At 33.9% G+C, this 21062-nt stretch overlaps 1 protein-coding gene across 6 annotated transcripts in view; it reads left to right on the top strand.

The window, feature by feature from the left end:
- The window catches only part of LOC118272772 (tyrosine-protein phosphatase Lar), a 407994-nt gene that overhangs the window by 357883 nt on the left and 29049 nt on the right, over positions 1 to 21062 (top strand). For all 6 annotated transcript variants that reach the window (XM_050707977.1, XM_050707974.1, XM_050707976.1 and 3 more), the window contains one exon: positions 905 to 1015. In XM_050707977.1, coding sequence (XP_050563934.1) covers positions 905 to 1015 — 111 coding nt within the window. The remainder of the gene's footprint in view (positions 1 to 904; positions 1016 to 21062) is intronic.

Genomic DNA, 21062 nt, shown 5'->3' with positions numbered 1-21062 from the left:
AATCTCTGTATATGTTTAGCTTGGTGTGAATAAAATACCTTTTAAGACGCCCTCTCAGTCTACCGAGTAATTTCCTTGTAAGCGTTTTTGTAATAATTTTGAGTGGGTAGTGGGAAGTTTTTTGTTATGATTGCGAGGGTATTTTGGGAATGCTTATCTTTCTATTTTTGACGTGTTTTTATTGTGATACTTTTATGAAGAAGATTGGAGAAAATGAAATATTTTTCTCGTTTGCGGAGACTCTTGGTTCTTCCTCGTTGACATCAGAAGTATTGATGGTAAAAATATAAGTTCTGGACAAAATAATGTCATTAAAAGTGTACCAGAACCGACACAGATGACGCATCTTTCCACGATGGAATAAATAGCCTCGAAACTTTTTCTTTTACCGAACTAAAAGCCTAACGTTACTCTAAAAAGGCACATTAGGCTATATTTTGGTGGCACGACCTCTTGGAGGGAAAATCTTAAAGCACTCATGCGAGTGCGACCAGCTGATCCCTCCAGAGACCCACCGACTCACAGTTAGAATATTTAGCTACAATATTTATGTACCCATGTCGTTGTACGAGGCCAGCGTTTTAGTGTTCCACGATTTATGTAACGCTATTTTCTATGTTATTTACCGAAAGGTATATGTTACATAGTTTCAAGAGTTTCATTAAACATTTTCTATCATGGGTTTCTTCACTTATAGTCAAATACTCAAACGTCACTCAATTTTAAGACGCTCTCAGAAATAGTTCTGTCACTACAAATTCTTTATAAAAGACAGAGATAGAAGGATATTTAAATGTAACTTAAAATTGGCGTTAATCTAGTACTAGTACTATCTACACTGTGTACATGCAAATATGTATGAAATGAAGCAATTTTATTAATCATATGTTTCTGTCTCTTTCAGGTACATTGCAAATAGTGAAGAGTGAAGAGGAGGACCATGGCAAGTTCGAGTGCGTCGCTGAAAATTCCATCGGAACTGAATTCTCGAAGCCTACTGTACTTTATGTTAAAGGTAAGTCCTATACATCTATAAGTTTCCTTAGGAAATGTTGTTTATAACCAGTATTGAAGAGGATTTTGTTCAACACCATGTAGGCAATGGCGCTAGTGTAGTTTAAAGTCAACCAGGCGTATTTTGATACCAAAAATAACACTAAACACTGTGTGTCTCAATCTCAAAAAGTACAGATGCCAAAACCCTCAACGAGTTAAATTTAAGCAAATACATAAAGGAAAACAATTTTCTAAAAAACAACTCATTACTCAGTCAGTCTCTTCTAATTATTCGGTAAACGATACTTCGTCAGTGTCCCTTAAGAGGCATACTTCAAATAATAAGACTCCTAATTCACGCCATCACAAAACAGCTTATAGAGACCTCTTCAAATCTAAGATATCGTTGCAAAGAGGTCAAGCCACATCAAAAGGACCATGAAGTTTTGCCCCTAGAAAGTCAGACCCCTGCGGTCAAATTACCTAATGATCACCCATTAATGTTCTCACGCAACCATCATTACGAGAGACAGGGACACAAGATACTTCCCCCATACTTCAAAGCGAGAGGTCCGATGCCATTTGTCTATAACCAGCATGTTTGTCGTTAGGGCAGTTGGGGCGGAAATATTTTAAACAAAATGGGGTGCTCTGAAATTGTGGTGAATAATAAATTGTTACTTAAATTGGTAATTTAAATTGGATTGTACGGACTATGTGTGGAGTATTTGGATTGGTTTTCGAGTACTGGTTAATGGAGGCAAATATTTTATTAGGCTAAAGTAACCAGTGAATCTATTAACGTTAATTTCCAGGTTTGCTGTTAGGGTAAAACTACTATTTAGTGAAATGTACATAGGCACTTATTTCTTTAAATGATTGCTTTTACCAAATATTTCGTCAGTAGGGTAAAAGTACCGCGCCACAGATGAGGCCCAGTAGGGCAAATGCCTGATCTGAAGCTGCAGACTACCTATCGGCTTTACGGGGCTCCAACTCTAAAAGCAGGAGTAGGAACGTAATGGTTTTTAATCAGTAAAAATCTATCAGTCTCGCCTCGCCCAAGGTGGGAGAAGACAAGAAAAAGTCATACAGTACATCGTCATTTGCTCTATTCGCTAAAGTCACAGGCAAAACATAGTCACATACACATAACCTAGTCATAACTAAAGTACATTCTTCATATAAATAGGCTACATAGAAAGTAGAACACGCGTAACGGTCGTAGACATAATATTCACAATATATTTACGAGATAACGTCGCGTTCCCGTCGCGTCCCCGCCGCGTCCCCGCCACGTCCCCGCCGACGTGTCGCCTCTAACTTTCATACATTAAGATAAAAGGGACTGATTGCATTGTTAAATACTTGTTAGTGTACTTCATGGGTGTTGTTTTAGATCTTCTGGACTGATCTATTAAGTGTGGGTGATCTTGTTGTATGAAGGTGTGATCTGACTACCATTGGGGGTTAGATGGCCATATTTTTGGAAGAATTCTAATTTAGTGGAACACTTGTCTTCAGATGAGACTTAACTGAGAAATGCTGTGCAGTTCTAGCTTTTGCCAGCGACTTCGCCTGCGGTCCTGTGGAGTAAACAGTGTCCTATGTGTTAATTTCAGATCATAATCTACCCCTGTTCCAAAATTTCATACCGATCTCTTTAGCTATTTTGACGCGATTGAGTAACAATAAGCACAATAAACACACATATTAGTAAGATTATCTTATATTTCTTCTTTTTTTGAACGAATATAATTTGAGGTCTTCTTTTAAACCCTTAATTGCTGAAGTGATCAGTTAATTTAAAGCATTATTTTAGTCCCAGCCCAATTAAAAAGACACCTTACACTCTAATCACCATTAACGACAACACATTATCAAAAAAACCCATATCATATCCCATACTGTTTCACCACACACCATTGGCGTGACTTACACCCATTCAGAGAGCATTCTGGTGCAAGTTAACCAATTTAGTTAGTTAACTTTTGGTGATAAAACGAAGTGGCCAATTCATATGAAACTGCATATGTGAACACGATGTTATCTCTACCAATTTATCTCTGTACTAACGAAACTTTTCTAATATACGTAACGTATACTTATTGTATTCTGTGAACGCTCGAGTGTGGTCTTATAATTGGGTTTTATAAATGTTAAACTAGATTTTGTGAGCGGTTCTGATACAAAGCATCTATAATCGATGCTAGTGCCATCTGTCTTTTGTTTCCGAATTCGATATTTTTGATTCAGCTTCTTAGAAGTAACAGTATTAGAATATTTGCATCACATTTAATTTCATAATCTTTATCTAATGCTAGAAAAAGAACGAGAATAGGTAAATATTCTGCATTAGCTATGGCTAAATGATGTCACAACAAAATAGTTGAAATCAATATATGTGTTTAAAGAACTTTATTCTCATAAGAACACAGAGTTCACTTACATGAGAAATACATTTAACATAGTATAATATATCTACTATTATCCATGGGGATTGAGTGTAATCGATGTATATTGTCCTCTTGAATTTCACTGTAATTGAAATTGAAATCATCTCAATGCAGATTTTATCAAATTCATTAGGTACCCCTATTTCAACAAAGTCGCATACTTATATCCAAAAAGTAATATAAAATACATAGTTTCTGAAATCTCATCTATCATTCCACCAAAATCAATTTCAGTGGATTTAAAAGAAAATAACTAAATAAACGTATATCATTCACAATAAATTCTCTATTTCTTAAAACTACAATCTGAGATAGTGAAGAAGATTTCCAACAAATGCATCGTGAGTTTTTGAAACAAAGAGTTTGTCGAAATCTCTATGTAATCATTCGGGGTGACTGTCCGATGTAAGGCATGAGATGTAGCGGGGAAAGAAGAATGGGGTACTTTTACAATTAATAAATAAGTTAAAGGTTTAAAACAAATGCAACGTCACGCCTTTTATCCTCGAAAGGTAGACAGAGCTGCACGTTACGGCACGTAATGCCACTGTATAATGTACACCCAGTTTTCACCAATTGTTTTCTAAGTCCCATGTAATAAGGGGTGAGAAATTATACTACTGAGAAATTTTCGATAAACCGGAACAAGTCCAGTAATACTTTGCCCGACACAAGAATAGGACCCGAGACCGCTTACCCGGCAATCGCAATTGCGACCACTCGACCAACGAGGCAGTCATTCTTAGAAATAACAAACTTGACCCTACTAATCAGTATTGGCAATTGATTCTGTATTAGACTTTTTTGCCAAATTGATATCAAATCTTTATTAGTTTCTTGATAGTAAACGGAATAAATTCAACAAAGTTCTTACGAAATACATAATTTATCGTAGAAATCCGTCGAAAATGGATATATTTGAACCACACGACAATATAGAAAGAAGTCACAGAAGCCGAGTCTTATTGAATTAGTTGGCGACTTGACGAAAGGGACTGTTATTCTCATCTCGGACCCATTCCTCCGTTCCTCCATTCAGCCTTTGTTTTTATAAAAACTTTCCCTCTTTGTTATTTACAATTTGTTTAAAATCTTCCTCCTTTTATTTGTCCCTCTGTTTATTAATTACGTTATTAGTTATTGTCGTGTTGCCGCTGCTATTGAATATTTTTCTTTGTGACGTTTTTTCTGCTTGCATTTTTATTTTATTGTGTTGTTTTTTTTTTTAGTAGTGAAAAGGGTTTGTGTATGTATCGTGTGTAATTGATATAAAAGCTGTTTTTAATCGACTTCAAAAAAGAGGAAGGTTCGCTGTTTGACCTGTATGTATGACTGAATCAATTTTGATACACATAGTATTTTTCAAAAAGTATTTTTCACAAACAAACATACACACATACATACAAGTCAATCTGAGAACCTCAATTTTTGAAGTCGGGTAAAAATGTAATAATTTCATCAGATTTTAATTCAAAGAGCCAAATACTACATCCAATTTCACGATTGAAAATCTTTCAACCTTTAGCAAAAAAATAAAACAATCACCTATGACTCATCCTATACTGCATATAATATAAACTTGATCAAAACAAATATTAATTATTCAAAACAGCCTTAATATCTGTCATATAGTTTCAAATAACTGAATATTACTGAGATTGACCACAAACTACGCTACGGTAACTACCAGCAATCTATCACTGTAGTTAGTTTACTTGACCTGTGTTTATTTAGTTGAACCGATAGTTAAACAGTCAAAGTATAGTTCACTAAATGTGGTTTCCGATGATAACCGCTTATTTCGTACAAGTTTTGTTGTAGCTATTGTTATTTTTGGGGTGTGGACTTAGTAGTTGTAGAATAGCGAGTTTTATTTAAATAAGATGTTTGGAATTAGATCATCGTTATCATATCAACTATAGTGACGTCCACTGCTGAACATAGGAAGTCATTGGGGAATGATTTCCAGATAGACCGTTAGAAGCGACCTGCATCCAGCGGCTACCTGCGACCTTAATCAAATGTTTATACTTAAAAGATTACACAATCTAAGGCACAATGCCTTTTTTCTCTAAAGACTAAAGAAAGAAGATTTTTATAGTGCAACAATTTTAGTTTTTTTATATTCCAAAATTCTGGAGTTATGCCTGATTTGACTGATAATTAGAACCATAACTGACTAACAATGCACGAAATTATAAACAAGATGTCATTAAACCCTACGGTTTTTAAGACAGGGAATCTTCAAAATCCGTTTATTTCTACAAACTTACCATGTAACAAAAACGAATACGCAAAGAACCCGCTACCGCTTATCAATGAAACCGCTTTCCTAAACGTCGATCAATCTTACTGCTATCGATTCGAGCATTGACTAGAACTATCTCCAAAATTACACAGTGGAGCTCCAGCCGTCATCAAGTACCGAGATTACCTGTCTACACAGACACGTTGATGATATTCACATTAATTTTCAATGTATTATAATGACATATTTCTTTTAAATCAAGTGTCATATACACATGACAGTACTACACTGTCATGTGTGTTTGTATTCACTTTGTGTAATGTTCCAAAAGAATATACATAATATTCTTTGCTTTTTAAAAAACGTTGAAAATCATCCAATCTCTTCTCCCGCCTTGGCCGCGAGGCAAGAGGGAATGTCAGACTCTTACTGACTAAAAACCACCCCGTTCCTATTCCTGCTTTTTGAGCCGGATCTCGGTAACCCGCTAGGCAGTCCGCAGTTCTGGACCTAATATAGACCTGGTGACAAGTTTAATCAGGCAAGTTTTGATAATACTTGAATCTGATATGCCACTGATAAAATCGAGGCAAATAAATCATGATTTTGGTGGCACAACACGGGAAATAACATTAATTTATACTTAAATCATATCATACATCTATTCTTAGGTATTAATAACATACAAACAGTCATATATACATTTCAATTATGTATACAAGTATATATATATATATATATATAAATCAGTACACAATATAACCTTGAGTAATTTACCAGAATCCTATAATTCCGTGTACCTGTGTCTACCCCGTGACATTGACAGAGGTCTCGTCCCAATCACGTTAAAAAATAACGCCTTTTTTGACCTTTAAGGAGGTCCTCCCATCCCTCATTCCCTCTGAGAGGAAACATTGATATTTTTGTGATGTACATGTAATAACTTTTAAAATATTTCTAGTTGTTTTATGTGGGTTGGACTTGATAAAAGTTGGATGTTCAGAACTAAATATCGAATTTAGTGACGTGTTTTTGAGAAACTAAGTATAGTATGTCTTATATATAGCAGAGAATAAAAATAGGCTGTCTATAATGTTTTGTTTTTTACCCCACATTAGGATTTTTCGCTACACATTGTCGAGCCGTGCAGTTGCTTAATAATTTATGACGATTATTTAGATTGAATAAATGGTCTAATGGTCTATGCAATTCGAAATATCGGTTTCAATCTCTAGTTTGAAAACTAGATTTAGATTTTTTTATGTTACAGCTGCATTTTGGTGTATTAAAATATTTTAAGTGATTTTGTTTTTGTTACATACATAGAGTTTGCTTTACATTAAACGAAAACGAAACGAAAGCGCGTTCGGCGCTCTGATTGGTTAGTAAAACAAACTCATAGTAAAGCTACCGCACTTTATACATACTTTACAAACAGTACACCTCTATTTAAGCACATTAGGGAATAGCAAACATGGTGTTACGTTTACAAATACAATATAAGCTTTGTATAAACTATACAGCTATACACATACGTATATAGTGATTATAATTTATAATAGTATGTATGGGAATGGGATAGTCCCCAGACGATACCTAAGTACGTCCGGCGCCCGGCATGCCTTCAGGTTGAATGACCGTTCCTAAGCTTATGGTAAATTATAGAATTTAATCATTCATAACTTTGTTATACTAACTAAAACAATCAACAGCTCGTGACAGCCCATTGGGATGCCTTTACTTATGTAGGGGCTTGCTATAAGCTCCTGGTGGAAAATAGGAATTTAAAAGGTTCAGGTTTTAAAGCATATTCAAGTTGCAACTGGGCACTACCACATTTAACTTAACCCTTTAAGCGCCCAGTTAAATATCAATTAACGTACCGCTAGCGCGCGGCTACAAATCGAAAAAAATATATCTACACTAAATAAAAGGAGGAGCAATCGTGTGAATAAAACAAAAAAAGTCATGCATGTATCGCATAAATGTAACACAGGCGGTTAAAGGTTTAACCTTGGACTAAATCTCAGGATCAAATCTTAAAATGCACGAGTTATCCTGCTTTAAAGGTGAAAATCATCCATTGACATCTCCTACCTTAGCTAAGTCGAGACTGATTAATGACTAAAAACCCCGTTCCTACTCCTACTTCGAACCGGAATCCTGGTAACCAGTTAAGTTGACCACGGCTCCTACCATCCACATGCTTTCCAGTTAAATTTTTAACTGCTGAACTAACAACCAAGTGTGACAAATGATTGCCTATAAAAAGAGGCATTACGTTCCTTTTCACGCGTACTCCTCGTTTTTGCGCAGCCACCTGACCTCCTGTCACTCAATTACATTTTTATTTTCTATTTCCGTTCCGTTTCATCCCAACCCGTTTATTTGCGTACCGTACATATCTGGTTTTATGTTCTAAAACACGAAATTCCAAACTGCCATTGTTCCAGATTTAGTGTGACAATTTAAATTACTTTGTTTTACTGTGATTAGTCTAGCGATTTGGTCTAAATACCTTTATGATTGTAAGGTTAATGTATTAACTGTATATAAGCAGATTTGGTATTTTATATACCTATGTATAAAAACTACTTTATAACTCAGCTTTTATATATCATCAGCCTGAAGATTTCCACTACTACTAGGCTATTCTGTAATTGTCAATTTTAAACATTCGAAGTAAGCTCGATCGCATTCTCACCTGTCATTGGTCGAGATTATTGTCACAACCAATGATATGGCGGACCGGTACCCTTAGTATAAGATTGTTTTACGTTTAACGAAATTGAAACGAGATCGCGTTTGGCGCTATGATAGACCGATTTGAATGCAACAACCAATCACAGCGCCGATCGCATTCTCGTTTTGATCACGTTAAACGTAAAAGAAACTCGTATTAAGCCCTCTGAGCTCACTTCGAATGTTTCGTATTGACAATTAAATAATAGATTAGCTGAACTCAGTCTTTTTAATAAGTTGTTCTATTTGTTATTTATAACAAAAAAATACAATGAAGTTAGGTACGTGTGTAAATTATAAAAATCAATACGGTAACCTTGTTTTAGGTATACTATTATTATTAAATAATTGTGTCACATAAAAGTACGGAACAATTATTTAGTTCTACTTCCGAATTACTTGTTCGATCGCTATCGTGTACATTTTTGTACCGTACGTCATGTAGTATTTAACAACTAACAATATATGTAAATGTGAAAGTAAGTTTGTTTAATAGTTACGGTTTATCTACTCAACCAATTTTATAAAAAAAAAAATGGTATATAGTTTGTAAGTATGACTAAATTCGCGTGGATTTCAAGGCTAGTATTATCCTAGCATTTCATATCCTAGACTTGAAGTCTAGTGTTATATAACGTCAAAACACTGAACATAATTTAATATTGGTTTCTCTAAATATCCTTTATTTTAAACCAACCTTAGAAAAAAAGAGAGATAAACTATTTAGTCGACAGAAGACACGCACACGAATACAAAGATTATCTATAAAAAAACACAAATACTAACATAATGCACACTAATAAACTTAAAAGAGTAAATACAAAGAACAAAGAAACAGCGAAAAAAAGAAAACAGAAATAAAAACAGAAATAAAAACAGAAATTTTATACTACCAAAACCAATTCCCTTAGTTTATACTTTATACCTTTATAGAAACATCTCAAAATAAATCACAGATACGGCACTGATTTCTACATTACTCGCCATTCCCGAATGCTACCCAATAGCTTAGCTCACACTCTCACAGATCCAATGTAATAAGGTCGGCTGAATCTGAGGACGAAATGAGAGGCATAAAGAAAGACATATTACTACCGGCCAGTACGCCACCACCTCCAATCTCTACTAATAAGGTTGTAGGCGTAAAACGAAACGAATAGCCATGTTTCCTACTAGTCAAATTCAATACTTTTTTCGAAACGTCAAAAACGATATTTTCTATGACTGTATGAAATACGAATTATGACGTCATACGTTTTTGACGTCAAATAGCAGACTTATTTCTAGGAATTTAACTAGAAAAAATCAGAAATTAAGTAGTTCATCTAATATATGAAAGAGAGTGTGATTATTTTTGAATATTTTATTGTATTGTATATATTGTACTATTATAATATTAGTTGGGATATCCAGTCATCATCCCTATTCATGGTTTGACCACAGAGTAAAAATTTTTCGCTGTTTTGGCGGGATTAAAGTGTCAAGCTAATTGTGTTTCGATTTTTATAATATGGTTAGTTTTATTTGGTCGCTATTGGAATTTATATTTTAACTAACTTGTTAATAAAATTCAAAACGTGTAATATTTTTTAGACTCGTTATTACACGCTTGGAATCGTTTTTGGTAATCAATATTATGCATCACTTAACGCATTATTTTCATAGCAAATAAGATTTTTTTTATTGGTATTTTTTTAGTATAGTTAGTAATAAACAAAAACTAATAATTTGGGTACAGCTAAAAAAATTGAAGCAAGTATACAGATTTTTTTAATATTGCAAAGTCAAAACATCATTTCCAAAGATCTGTTTAGGCTGCGGATAATACGATAGAACTCATCTGTCACTAGAATTAAACACAAGAAAGTGTGGGTAGTTCACTTAAAGACTATGACAGGCTTGATGGAATGACGAATGTAATGCTGATTGCACATCATTTGTAGTCAATCAGTTGACGTGTGCAGACGTGCCTTGTTTTAGTATTCGTGACTTCTGCTTAGTGTTGTGAGCTTGGGCTACGCTATTGGTCTATTTTTATATGAGATATTTTGAGTTCTATTTTTGTAATTAATACAAAAATATCATGATAGTCTATTATTTATTTTATTTTTAGCCTTGATCGTCCCACTGCAGGGCAAAGGCTTCCCTACCCTCCTTCCATATCTCTGTGAGCTTTCTGCGGCCAATTCTTATTGTAGGTGTCAAGCTCGTCCCACCATCTCCTTCTGGGCCTACCGCGACGTCTATTGTCATTGAGTCTATTATATTTAGTAAAGATTTATTTCTTTATTGATGGACAACCCACAAAAAAAATGACATTTCTTTTAAGAGGTTAACCTTTTATTAGGTATTTATGCAATCGATAATAAAGCATGTTCAAATTAAAATCAGCATTTAATTTTCTTTACTAAAAATTGTCGTAATGGCACATGATGGTGGTAAACTATATTAATTATTACGTTATCGGCTTACTCACGTAAATGTTTGACGAGTAACTCGACTAGTTTCAAGCCATGCTAGAGGCTCATATTCATGAGCAGCATTCCGCGACATATGACGCGGCGATTGTCGCGCTGTGTTTACGTGAGTAAGCCGATAACGTAATAATTAATTTAGTATGTGTCACGAAAGTTACGGTAAACTATATAACTAAAAACTAACATTGGATGGAACACCATCAAATATTCTGGAAATTACCGCGAGTGAGTGTTAAGTGATGTGAAATGTACGCAACGTTATTCTATGTTCATCCTAAAAAAGCAAACGCCTTCGCCGCTCCAACTAATTTTAATTAATCGTGGAAACAAAGTAGCTCTCCGGAAACGTTTGAATAAAAGAATAATAATTTCCTAGCGGGAATAGGGTATGGTACAAGAGTTGGGTGATAGCGGGTGGTCGTTTAATTTTGTGTGTAAGAAAATTATTGCTTATGTTCTCGTAACACCCAAGTGGTCACTGGTGACCGCGCGTACGTATCGCGTCGTTCGCTCAAACTCCAACCACTACTACTACAGTATTTACTACAGTACAAGTACTCACCCACTTTATTTATATACATATAAGCCATATTTTCAATGTTTAGAGATTGATTTGATTTTGCAGTTTGTGGTTCGTTTGTTTTTAATCATTGGTTGGCAAGCTTTGTAACGAAAAATAAATTGCGACCATAATTTGTAGGCTAAAAATAATTTCATTACAACTCGTAATGTTTCCTTTAATATTCTATTACGACTAAATTGACAAAATATAGCTATCGAATATTTTTTTCTAGCATTGTAAATATTTTCTTCATCTTCATAATAAAATATATTCCCGCTCGTAACTCGTAACTTGCGCCACAGCTGTTACTTGTGTCAGTGAGGGATGGCCACCACAGATCGTGTACTACAGCTGTCCTCCCCTACGTCTCACCTTAATTAAACGAAGCCAATTATAATTTAACTGCGAAACTCACCCTTATACCTTAGACAATAAAGATGCTTTTAAAGATGACTGTTAGAACTGTAAGTACTCTATAAAAATTGACCTTGTAAATTGTTCTATACTTTTTAGAGAAGACCTATACTGCAGTGGATTGTCATGGTGATGATAAAACATGATACATGAAAGCAAACCAAAGTACCTTGAATTTTGTAGGTTACTGGCATTAAATAGTTCTTTAAGAATTGCCACCAACACTACTCCTCACATGGGTGTTGAAAGAGGACACTAAAGGACTGCATGTTTGGTAATGCTTTCTTATAAACTTGAACCATCAATGTAAACTGTGTTCTATGACTATATATTTAGAGTCCTGTTTACTATAACTTAGTTTGCACCACACTCCTTTTTTACTCTACATACAGTAGAAATTAATATTTATTTTAAAAATTAACCATCATACTAAACATTTACAGTCTATTTTGCAATAACCTCTAACTTGGTCTGCACTCCTTACATGCAGTAATGAATATTTTTCTTAGAAAAATAAGAAAATTGCTCTCGTTTAACCTGCGTTGTTTTTTTAATTAGGATCGTACTCGGTTGGATACTTACCTGTCCTGTTTTATATGCAGTAAAACAAAATGTTTGTAGGAAATAGAAAAGATTCGGTTAAAGAAAATTGTGTATTATGTAACATGGAAATATAAGTATGTTGGTTTCATGCAAAGTAAATGTAAAAATCTTGCATTAGAACTATTCGAATTATCCAATCAGAAACGAGATATAAACACGGAGATATAAGCATAGATGCTAAGCACGGAATCTAAAATTGCGGTCTGTATAAGACAATACAAACCTTCCTGACAAAAATAAATGTAAAAACGGACAAAAATATATTGCGCTAATAGTAATGACGTCTCAGTCATTAAAATGTAGGCGTTACCCTATCCTATTAAGATATTCCCACTACGCCCCTTTTAAAATATCTTTTTATAGCCATTTTTAAAATATGAATTGTATAGCTAAAATAAAGTTTATTTTTTTATAAAATTAGATTTTATTTTTTTCTAAAAACTGTACATACTGACTTTGTTCCTGGGAAATGGAGTATAAATAGTGGTTTACTTACTGACTAATTCGAGGAGAAAGTATACTGCTAATTAGAATTAAAATTATAAATGTTGAAGAGAAAATAAAGTGATAAAATAAGCATTCGACAAATGCTTTTTTCTTATGGCCTGTAAACGAGCAGACGGATTTACCTGATGGTAAACAATCGTCGCCGCCGATGGACACTTGAAACACCAGTCGCGTTACAAGTGAGTTGCCGGTCTTTTAGGGGTTAGGAATTTAAGGGTTATCGGGGTATTGGAAAGGGGGTACTTGAGCCACCGGTAACACGTTGGCGTTTCACGTCGGTTTTCTGTGAGGCCGTGGTATTAATTCGTACGAACCGGCCCGTACGTGCCGAAGCATGGATCTCTCATACTTCAATTTATACATACGTCAGGCCTCAACTATATATGTACATAGTAATGTACTCCGATGGACAAATTGATGATGATGTCCTCCTTATTACAATAATTTAATACTTCGTTTAGTCGAATCAATCATATTCGGAACTTTCCTAATCGAAATACAAGTAGGGTAAGTAAATTATAAGCGCTTAATCGTCCACCTGCGGCCATTTTGAAAATTTGCCCGCGAATTTAATGCGCCTTGACAACTTGGACACTATAAGCCGTAACCTACAATAATTCGCTAAATATCTCGCGCCTTTAAAGTAAAATATTTAAGGTATTTTTTGTAGACTCGCAATTTTTATTAAAGCCTAGTTTACCAACAAATATATCAGAATCTAGAAAAATGTTTTACATACATATTTACGTTGCGTTACACACATACATACATATATAGGTACATACAAACATATGTACCTAACCTCACGCCTGTCTAACAATGGGTTTTTTTAAGGGGGGATAATCATCCAATGTTTTCTCCCGCCTTAGGCGAGACGAGAGGGAATGTATCTTACTAACTAAAACCCACCCCATTACTACTCCTCCTTTTCCCTCTTTTACTAAATCTAACAAAAAATCACAATAATATAGTTAAATTCAAACCAAATCAAATAATTTATTCCCAAAGTACTCATAGCACAAATATCTTGAGGTACCAGGATGACAGAATCGGTCAGGAGATAGTCGAGAAATTGGCCGTTCGTTCTACAAATTAACTTGATAGAGACGTACTCGGAAATACTGGGAATGGATAGCACCTCGGCTCAACACTTTCACAAGTTAAATGAAGTAGAGAGCCATGATTCGGATCGATTTGAGAATTGAGAATTGGTCTTTGAGTTTTGTTAGAATTAGGTTTGTTATAGTTGGGTCATTAATAGATTTAAGTAAGTAATCCTAAAACCGCTGCAACTCCTGTAATTTTTAATGGGACACACCCGCCGCAACCTCCCATACCGCTGCAACTCCTATTAGCCAGTCTACAGTAGATACAAACATGAAAACACCGGAACACTGAAGTCCGACGCGTCCCAGGGACATGAGTAACTGTCTTGGATCCCGTAATGAAATAAATCAGAAGATACATGTAAAGTAAAATACTATACTATTTTCTTTAATTTTTAGTTTGAATGAAACCTATTTTATTTTATTTTATGAAACTATTTTGTTTGTGGTAAATGTGACATTGGGTGTCAAGATTATTTTTCTATTAAAGAAAAGATGGATGTTATTTTAGTTAAATATTTCTTTATTTAAAATGTAACTCACAATTGTGAAGAAAGAGATATCTAAGAATAAACTTTAATTGTCGTTTCTTCATTTACAGGTTGATTTTGATTTTGTTATGCACTTGTAAATGAATCAATGTAAGTTTTAAGATGTTATTTTTGTTATAAAATGTGTAAAAATAAAATTCTTCATTTACAGAGCAACGCAAGTTTATTCTTCAAACCTATAATTAGAGAATAATCTTATAAAACGACAATTTAGTTACAATTAATGGTGTGAAGAAGACCAGTGGTTTGACAAATCTAAAAATAAAAATTTTCGAAAAAGAAGAAAATGTAAATGTTTACGTCATTGATGAACCAAATTTCAAATATGATTTTTTAATAGGATTAGACATGATAAAGGCATACGAGTTGATACAAAATGAGGAGTTAAAAATAACTCAAAAACAATACTTACGTCAAGAAAACATAAAACAAGAGGAAGAGATATACAAGAAAAAAATGAAAGTAAAGAATATGTAAAGGAATATAAGATTAATTTTAATGAACATATTAAAGAAAAGGAATTTGAAATAAAAGTAAATCATTTAGAAGAAGATAAAAGGGAAAAAATTTATAAATTAATACAAAAATATAAATCGGTTTTTGCCAAGGATAAATACGATATAGGAACTGTGAATGGGTATGAAGCCAGAATAGACTTATTAGTAGATAAATACTGCTGTAAGAGGCCTTACAAATGCACTATAGAAGACAAAAAAGAAATAGAAAAACAAATAGCTAACCTACTAGACAATAAACTTATAGAAGAATCATACAGTCCATTTGCGGCACCGGTGACATTAGCCTTTAAAAGAGAAGAAAATAAGAAGTCAAGATTGTGTATTGACTTCAGAGAACTAAATAAAATAGTGGTACCTCAAGCCCAACCATTCCCTTTAATTGAAGATCTAATGGAAAAAACTAGAAATTGTATGTATTTTACAGCTTTAGACATAAATTCTGCATTTTGGGCTATTCCTTTACGAATTGAAGATAGAAGAAAGACAGGATTTATAACACAAGAAGGACATTTCCAATGGACTTGTTTGCCATTTGGATTGAAGACCTCACCAGCAATTTTTCAAAGAATACTCAGTAGTATACTAAGAAAATACAATCTTACAAGCTTTACAGTAAACTATATTGATGACATATTAGTTTTTTCTCGGAATTTTGAAGAACATGTAAACCATTTAGAACAACTGTTAGAAGCAATACAATTAGAAGGATTTAGATTGAAATTTACCAAATGCAATTTCGCATCAGACACCGTAAAATACTTGGGTCATATAATACAAAATAATACTGTAAAACCGATTAAGGATAATCTAATATCAATAAAGGATTTTCCAACTCCGAAGACTCAGAAAAATGTTAGACAATTTTTGGGAAAAATAAACTTCTACCACAAATATATACCAAATAGTGCAACTATACTAGATCCACTACATAATTTGTTAAGGAAAAATCAACAATTCATTTGGTCCCATGAATGTGAAAAAGCATTTAATACGATAAAGGCTTTACTTTGTTCACAACCAGTTTTAGAAATATACGATCCAAACTTGCCAATAAATATTTACACTGATGCATCAATAGAAGGAGTTGGAGCTATATTGAAACAGATACAACCTGATGGAAGAGAAAAACCAGTGGCATACTTTTCAAAGAAGTTAAATGGAACCCAAAAAAGAAAAAGCCATTTACTTAGAGTGTTTGGCAATTAAAGAAGCAGTACGATACTGGCAATACTGGCTGATAGGTAAGTCATTTACAGTTTATTCAGACCACAAGCCACTGGAAAACATGAATTTGAAATCAAGGACCGACGAAGAATTAGGTGATTTGATGTATTACCTGTCACAATATGATTTTAATATTAAATATGCTCCGGGAAAAGACAATTTAGAAGCAGACTGTCTTAGTAGAAACCCTGTATTGGGATCAGATGAGAACAAAGATGAACAACTGAGGATTGTAAATGTAATTAACCTGCAGGATATTTTAATAGATCAAAATAAAAATGAAGAAATACAAAAGAATAAAGACAGAATGATAAAAAAACAAAATATATACTATAAAAAAGTCAGGAACAAGGAAAAAATAATGCTATCAGAGAAATTCAGCATAGAACTTATAAATAAAGTACATAAGAACCTTTGTCATATTGGAATCAAACAGATGCAGAAAACACTTAGTCCACTATACATAGCTAGAAATTTGACGGAAAATATCAAAAAAATAAGTAAGAATTGTGAGATTTGTATAAAAAATAAATCAAGAGGACAAGGGAAAATTGGATTTATGTCACACTTAGGTCCGGCCACGAAGCCATTTGAAATAGTCTCTATAGACACAATTGGAGGTTTTGGAGGATCAAGGTCTACAAAGAAATATTTACATCTACTGGTAGATCATTTTACAAGATACGCATTTGTCCTGACTTCAAAAACCCAAGGAGCAAATGATTTTATAAAACTGGTTACAAACATATCAGAAACAGATAATATCGGAATGATTCTCACCGATCAGTACCCTGGAATAAATTCAAAAGAATTTAAGAGATTCTTAGCGGAAAAACAGATTCCAATGATATTCACAGCAGTAAATGCGCCATTCTCCAATGGTCTTAATGAGAGGTTAAACCAAACATTGGTAAACAAAATTCGATGTAAAATTAATGAAGAGGAAAATACACGAGCTTGGACAAAAATAGCTCATGAATGTGTAGAAAAATATAATAAAACTATTCACTCAGTTACTGGTTTTTCACCAAGTTATCTTTTATATGGTACAGATGCTACGATTTTACCTAAAGAGTTGAAGGAAGAAAAAACACAACAAGACTGGATAAGAGATAGAACAACAGCTCTAGAAAATACAATAAAATCTCACAATTACAACAAAATATTATTTGATAAGAATAGAGAATACCATGAATTTAATGTTGGTGATATGGTGTATGTGGAAAATGGCAATAAGCTGAATAGAAAAAAATTAGATCATTTGAGAATTGGTCCTTTTCAGATTATAGAAAAAATATCCAAATCAATATACAGGGTGTCCCTGAAGTCGACGTCCAACAGGCACCAGATGATCGGCAAGGTTCCAAATGTTATCAGAAAAATATAAAAAAAAATCTAAGTCCTACAGTTTTTAAATTACAGTGACTTATGTGTTATCCACGAAAAAGTACACCCTGTGCCAGTCTTTTGACTCTTGTTGCTACAAATCTTAATTTTTTCGTCTGCAGTCTTCCTTACATTATCCTGAATAGTGCTCCAGTAATATGGAATCATAAATTCTTAGCCAACTGCTTTAGATTGGAAAACATTGTTAGTTTTAGAGGAACCAAATACTCTGAATAAAATTTTCACCTTACTTTAAGTGACTGTACTGAATAAATTATGTATGGCGCTAGTAGTGGCAAATTTCACCAAAGTTGGCGCATTTAATGAGGATTCTAAAATGGTATAGCACTTTGCACATTATTTCTTAAATTCGACGCAAAAAAAGATTTTTCAACGAAACTCCGTTTCGATGAATTTATTTGAACTTACTAAAAATTCTTCTAGTGTACTCAAATCATACGTTATAACCTCGTATGCACTAGACAACACTTTGCACGCGATTTGTTATCATCATGTTGAAAATCAGCGAGGATCTCTTGTCAAACAACATTGTCTGTTTACCCGTGATTTCGCTTGCAGCTTTCGTCTACAATATTATCGCTAGACGAACTGGTGTTGTGCATCTCGAGCCATCGTACACGGGCTTCGGCATTTTAGCTGAGCACTGGCTTTTTTGCGCCGTGTTGATTATTTATTTTTTAAATTATTTTTTGCTTTACCTGCAATTCCTTGTACCGGTGCAAATAACTCTGTCTCGAAAAACTAAAGAATATTTGATGCTTCGTCCCGCATTTGATCACAAGGCATGAACACGTAACTTAATCGGAGGATTCATCAATTTCTTTTTTTTTTTTTTTTGATGGTGATATGACGAGTAACTGTGCGTAAGGGCTCATGTACACCATACCACTACCGCGTCGATATGCTGTGTACATGAATCTGCCGCGTCCGTTCCTTTTGATTTTACTACACATTTGATAATGTGTTTGATGCACTATGAACATCATATTACAATCATTCAATATTATTTAGTGAAACATGATACACAACATCAGTTCCTCTAGTAAGTCTAGTAATATTGCCGACGAATGCTTCAAGCGAAATCATGAGTAGACAGACAATGTTGTTTGACAAGAGATCCTCGCTGATTTTCAACATGATGATAACAAATCGTGTGAAAAGTGTTGTCTAGTGCATATGAGGTTATAACGAATGATTTGAGTACACTAGAAGAATTTTTAGTAAGGTCAAATAAATTCATCGAAACGGAGTTTCGTTGAAAAATCTTTTTTTGTGTCGAATTTAAGAAATAATGTGCAAAGTGCTATACCATTTTAGAATCCTCATTAAATGCGCCAACTTTGGTGAAATTTGCCACTACTAGCGCCATACATAATTTATTCAGTACAGTCACTTAAAGTAAGGTGAAAATTTTATTCAGAGTATTTGGTTCCTCTAAAACTAACAATGTTTTCCAATCTAAAGCAGTTGGCTAAGAATTTATGATTCCATATTACTGGAGCACTATCCAGGATAATGTAAGGAAGACTGCAGACGAAAAAATTAAGATTTGTAGCAACAAGAGTCAAAAGACTGGCACAGGGTGTACTTTTTCGTGGATAACACATAAGTCACTGTAATTTGAAAACTGTAGGACTTAGAATTTTTTTTATATTTTTCTGATAACAGTTGGAATCTTGCTGATCATCTAGTGCCCGTTGGACGTCGATTTCAGGGACACCCTGTATAGAATTGATACTGGGCACAAGAAAACTGAGTCAAATTTATTTCATGTCACGAAGCTTGTTCCAGTATCCGTATATTTATAGATTTTCTTTTCCACTTTTATAGATTTTCTTTTCCAAGGGGGGGAGATGTAAAGTAAAATACTATACTATTTTCTTTAATTTTTAGTTTGAATGAAACCTATTTTATTTTATTTTATGAAACTATTTTGTTTGTGGTAAATGTGACATTGGGTGTCAAGATTATTTTTCTATTAAAGAAAAGATGGATGTTATTTTAGTTAAATATTTCTTTATTTAAAATGTAACTCACAATTGTGAAGAAAGAGATATCTAAGAATAAACTTTAATTGTCGTTTCTTCATTTACAGGTTGATTTTGATTTTGTTATGCACTTGTAAATGAATCAATGTAAGTTTTAAGATGTTATTTTTGTTATAAAATGTGTAAAAATAAAATTCTTCATTTACAGAGCAACGCAAGTTTATTCTTCAAACCTATAATTAGAGAATAATCTTATATACATATTATTAGAGAAGAAAAAATAATGCCTTGAACTCATACAACCTCGTTTCTTTTCTTTCAAATCTGAATGCCAGATTGCTGTTCCCGGATTCTTGGATCGGGTAAAATAAGATTAGATATTTGCGGTTTTTCAAAAATTTTAATAGAAATGTTAAACAGGCTTTTTGTAGCATAGTTGACCCAGACCTAAAACAACAAATTTATGGATTACACAGCGTTGCTCCGTGAATAGAACCCGCTATACGTTACACGGTAACCAGTTGGCCAGTCACCGCGGCAACGGCGCAGTCTGACCTCTGTCTAAACCTTTGCGATTAAAAGCACAAATGATATGTTACAATGATTATTTCTATCCACTCCTGATTTTATGGATTATATATGTACCTTACTAAAAATATAAAAAGACAACGCTAAAGTACTTGTCCCACCTTTTTCTAAAAGGCGGAGAATTTGATCCGATAGTTAAGGACAAAGTGGCCTTCCTTAGTACCTACAAATATAAACATCAATATTATTACACCGTACATGTTTTTATTCGAAAGTGCTTATTAAGATATCTCTTTAATGATAAAATAAACCTTAAAACCGCGAAACACAGTCTACAGGCCCGCATTGTATGCATTACAAGCAACAGATTTTAGTTTGTCTACTATAGAAACTCATACAACTGCGTCCACTAATCCGCGATGCGTACTGATTGCATCATACGAAATGCGTTCTATGCGTACGATGCGGGCCTGTGGACACTTACCTTAAATCACCGTCAACCACATGTAAATAGCTACGAAAATCTCCCATTAACCCGTGCTACACAAATTAACAAAAACATTTCCTAACAAACATTTCGTACGTTGATTCTCACTGCCTACCTACTAAAGTTCAACAGAGTGAATCAGGGTAATGACATCGTATGCGTTGACTTCACAGTGTAAGTGAGGTATTGCTCGTCCCGACCCGAATCATTACTCCTGCCACCGATTAGAACGAGCAATGTAAAGGTAA

This window comes from Spodoptera frugiperda, chromosome 4, assembly GCF_023101765.2.
Source record: "Spodoptera frugiperda isolate SF20-4 chromosome 4, AGI-APGP_CSIRO_Sfru_2.0, whole genome shotgun sequence".
NCBI classification, from domain to species: domain Eukaryota; kingdom Metazoa; phylum Arthropoda; class Insecta; order Lepidoptera; family Noctuidae; genus Spodoptera; species Spodoptera frugiperda.
The sequence above is the reverse complement of the archived record's forward strand: the minus strand, read 5'-3'. Positions and strand labels throughout refer to the sequence as shown.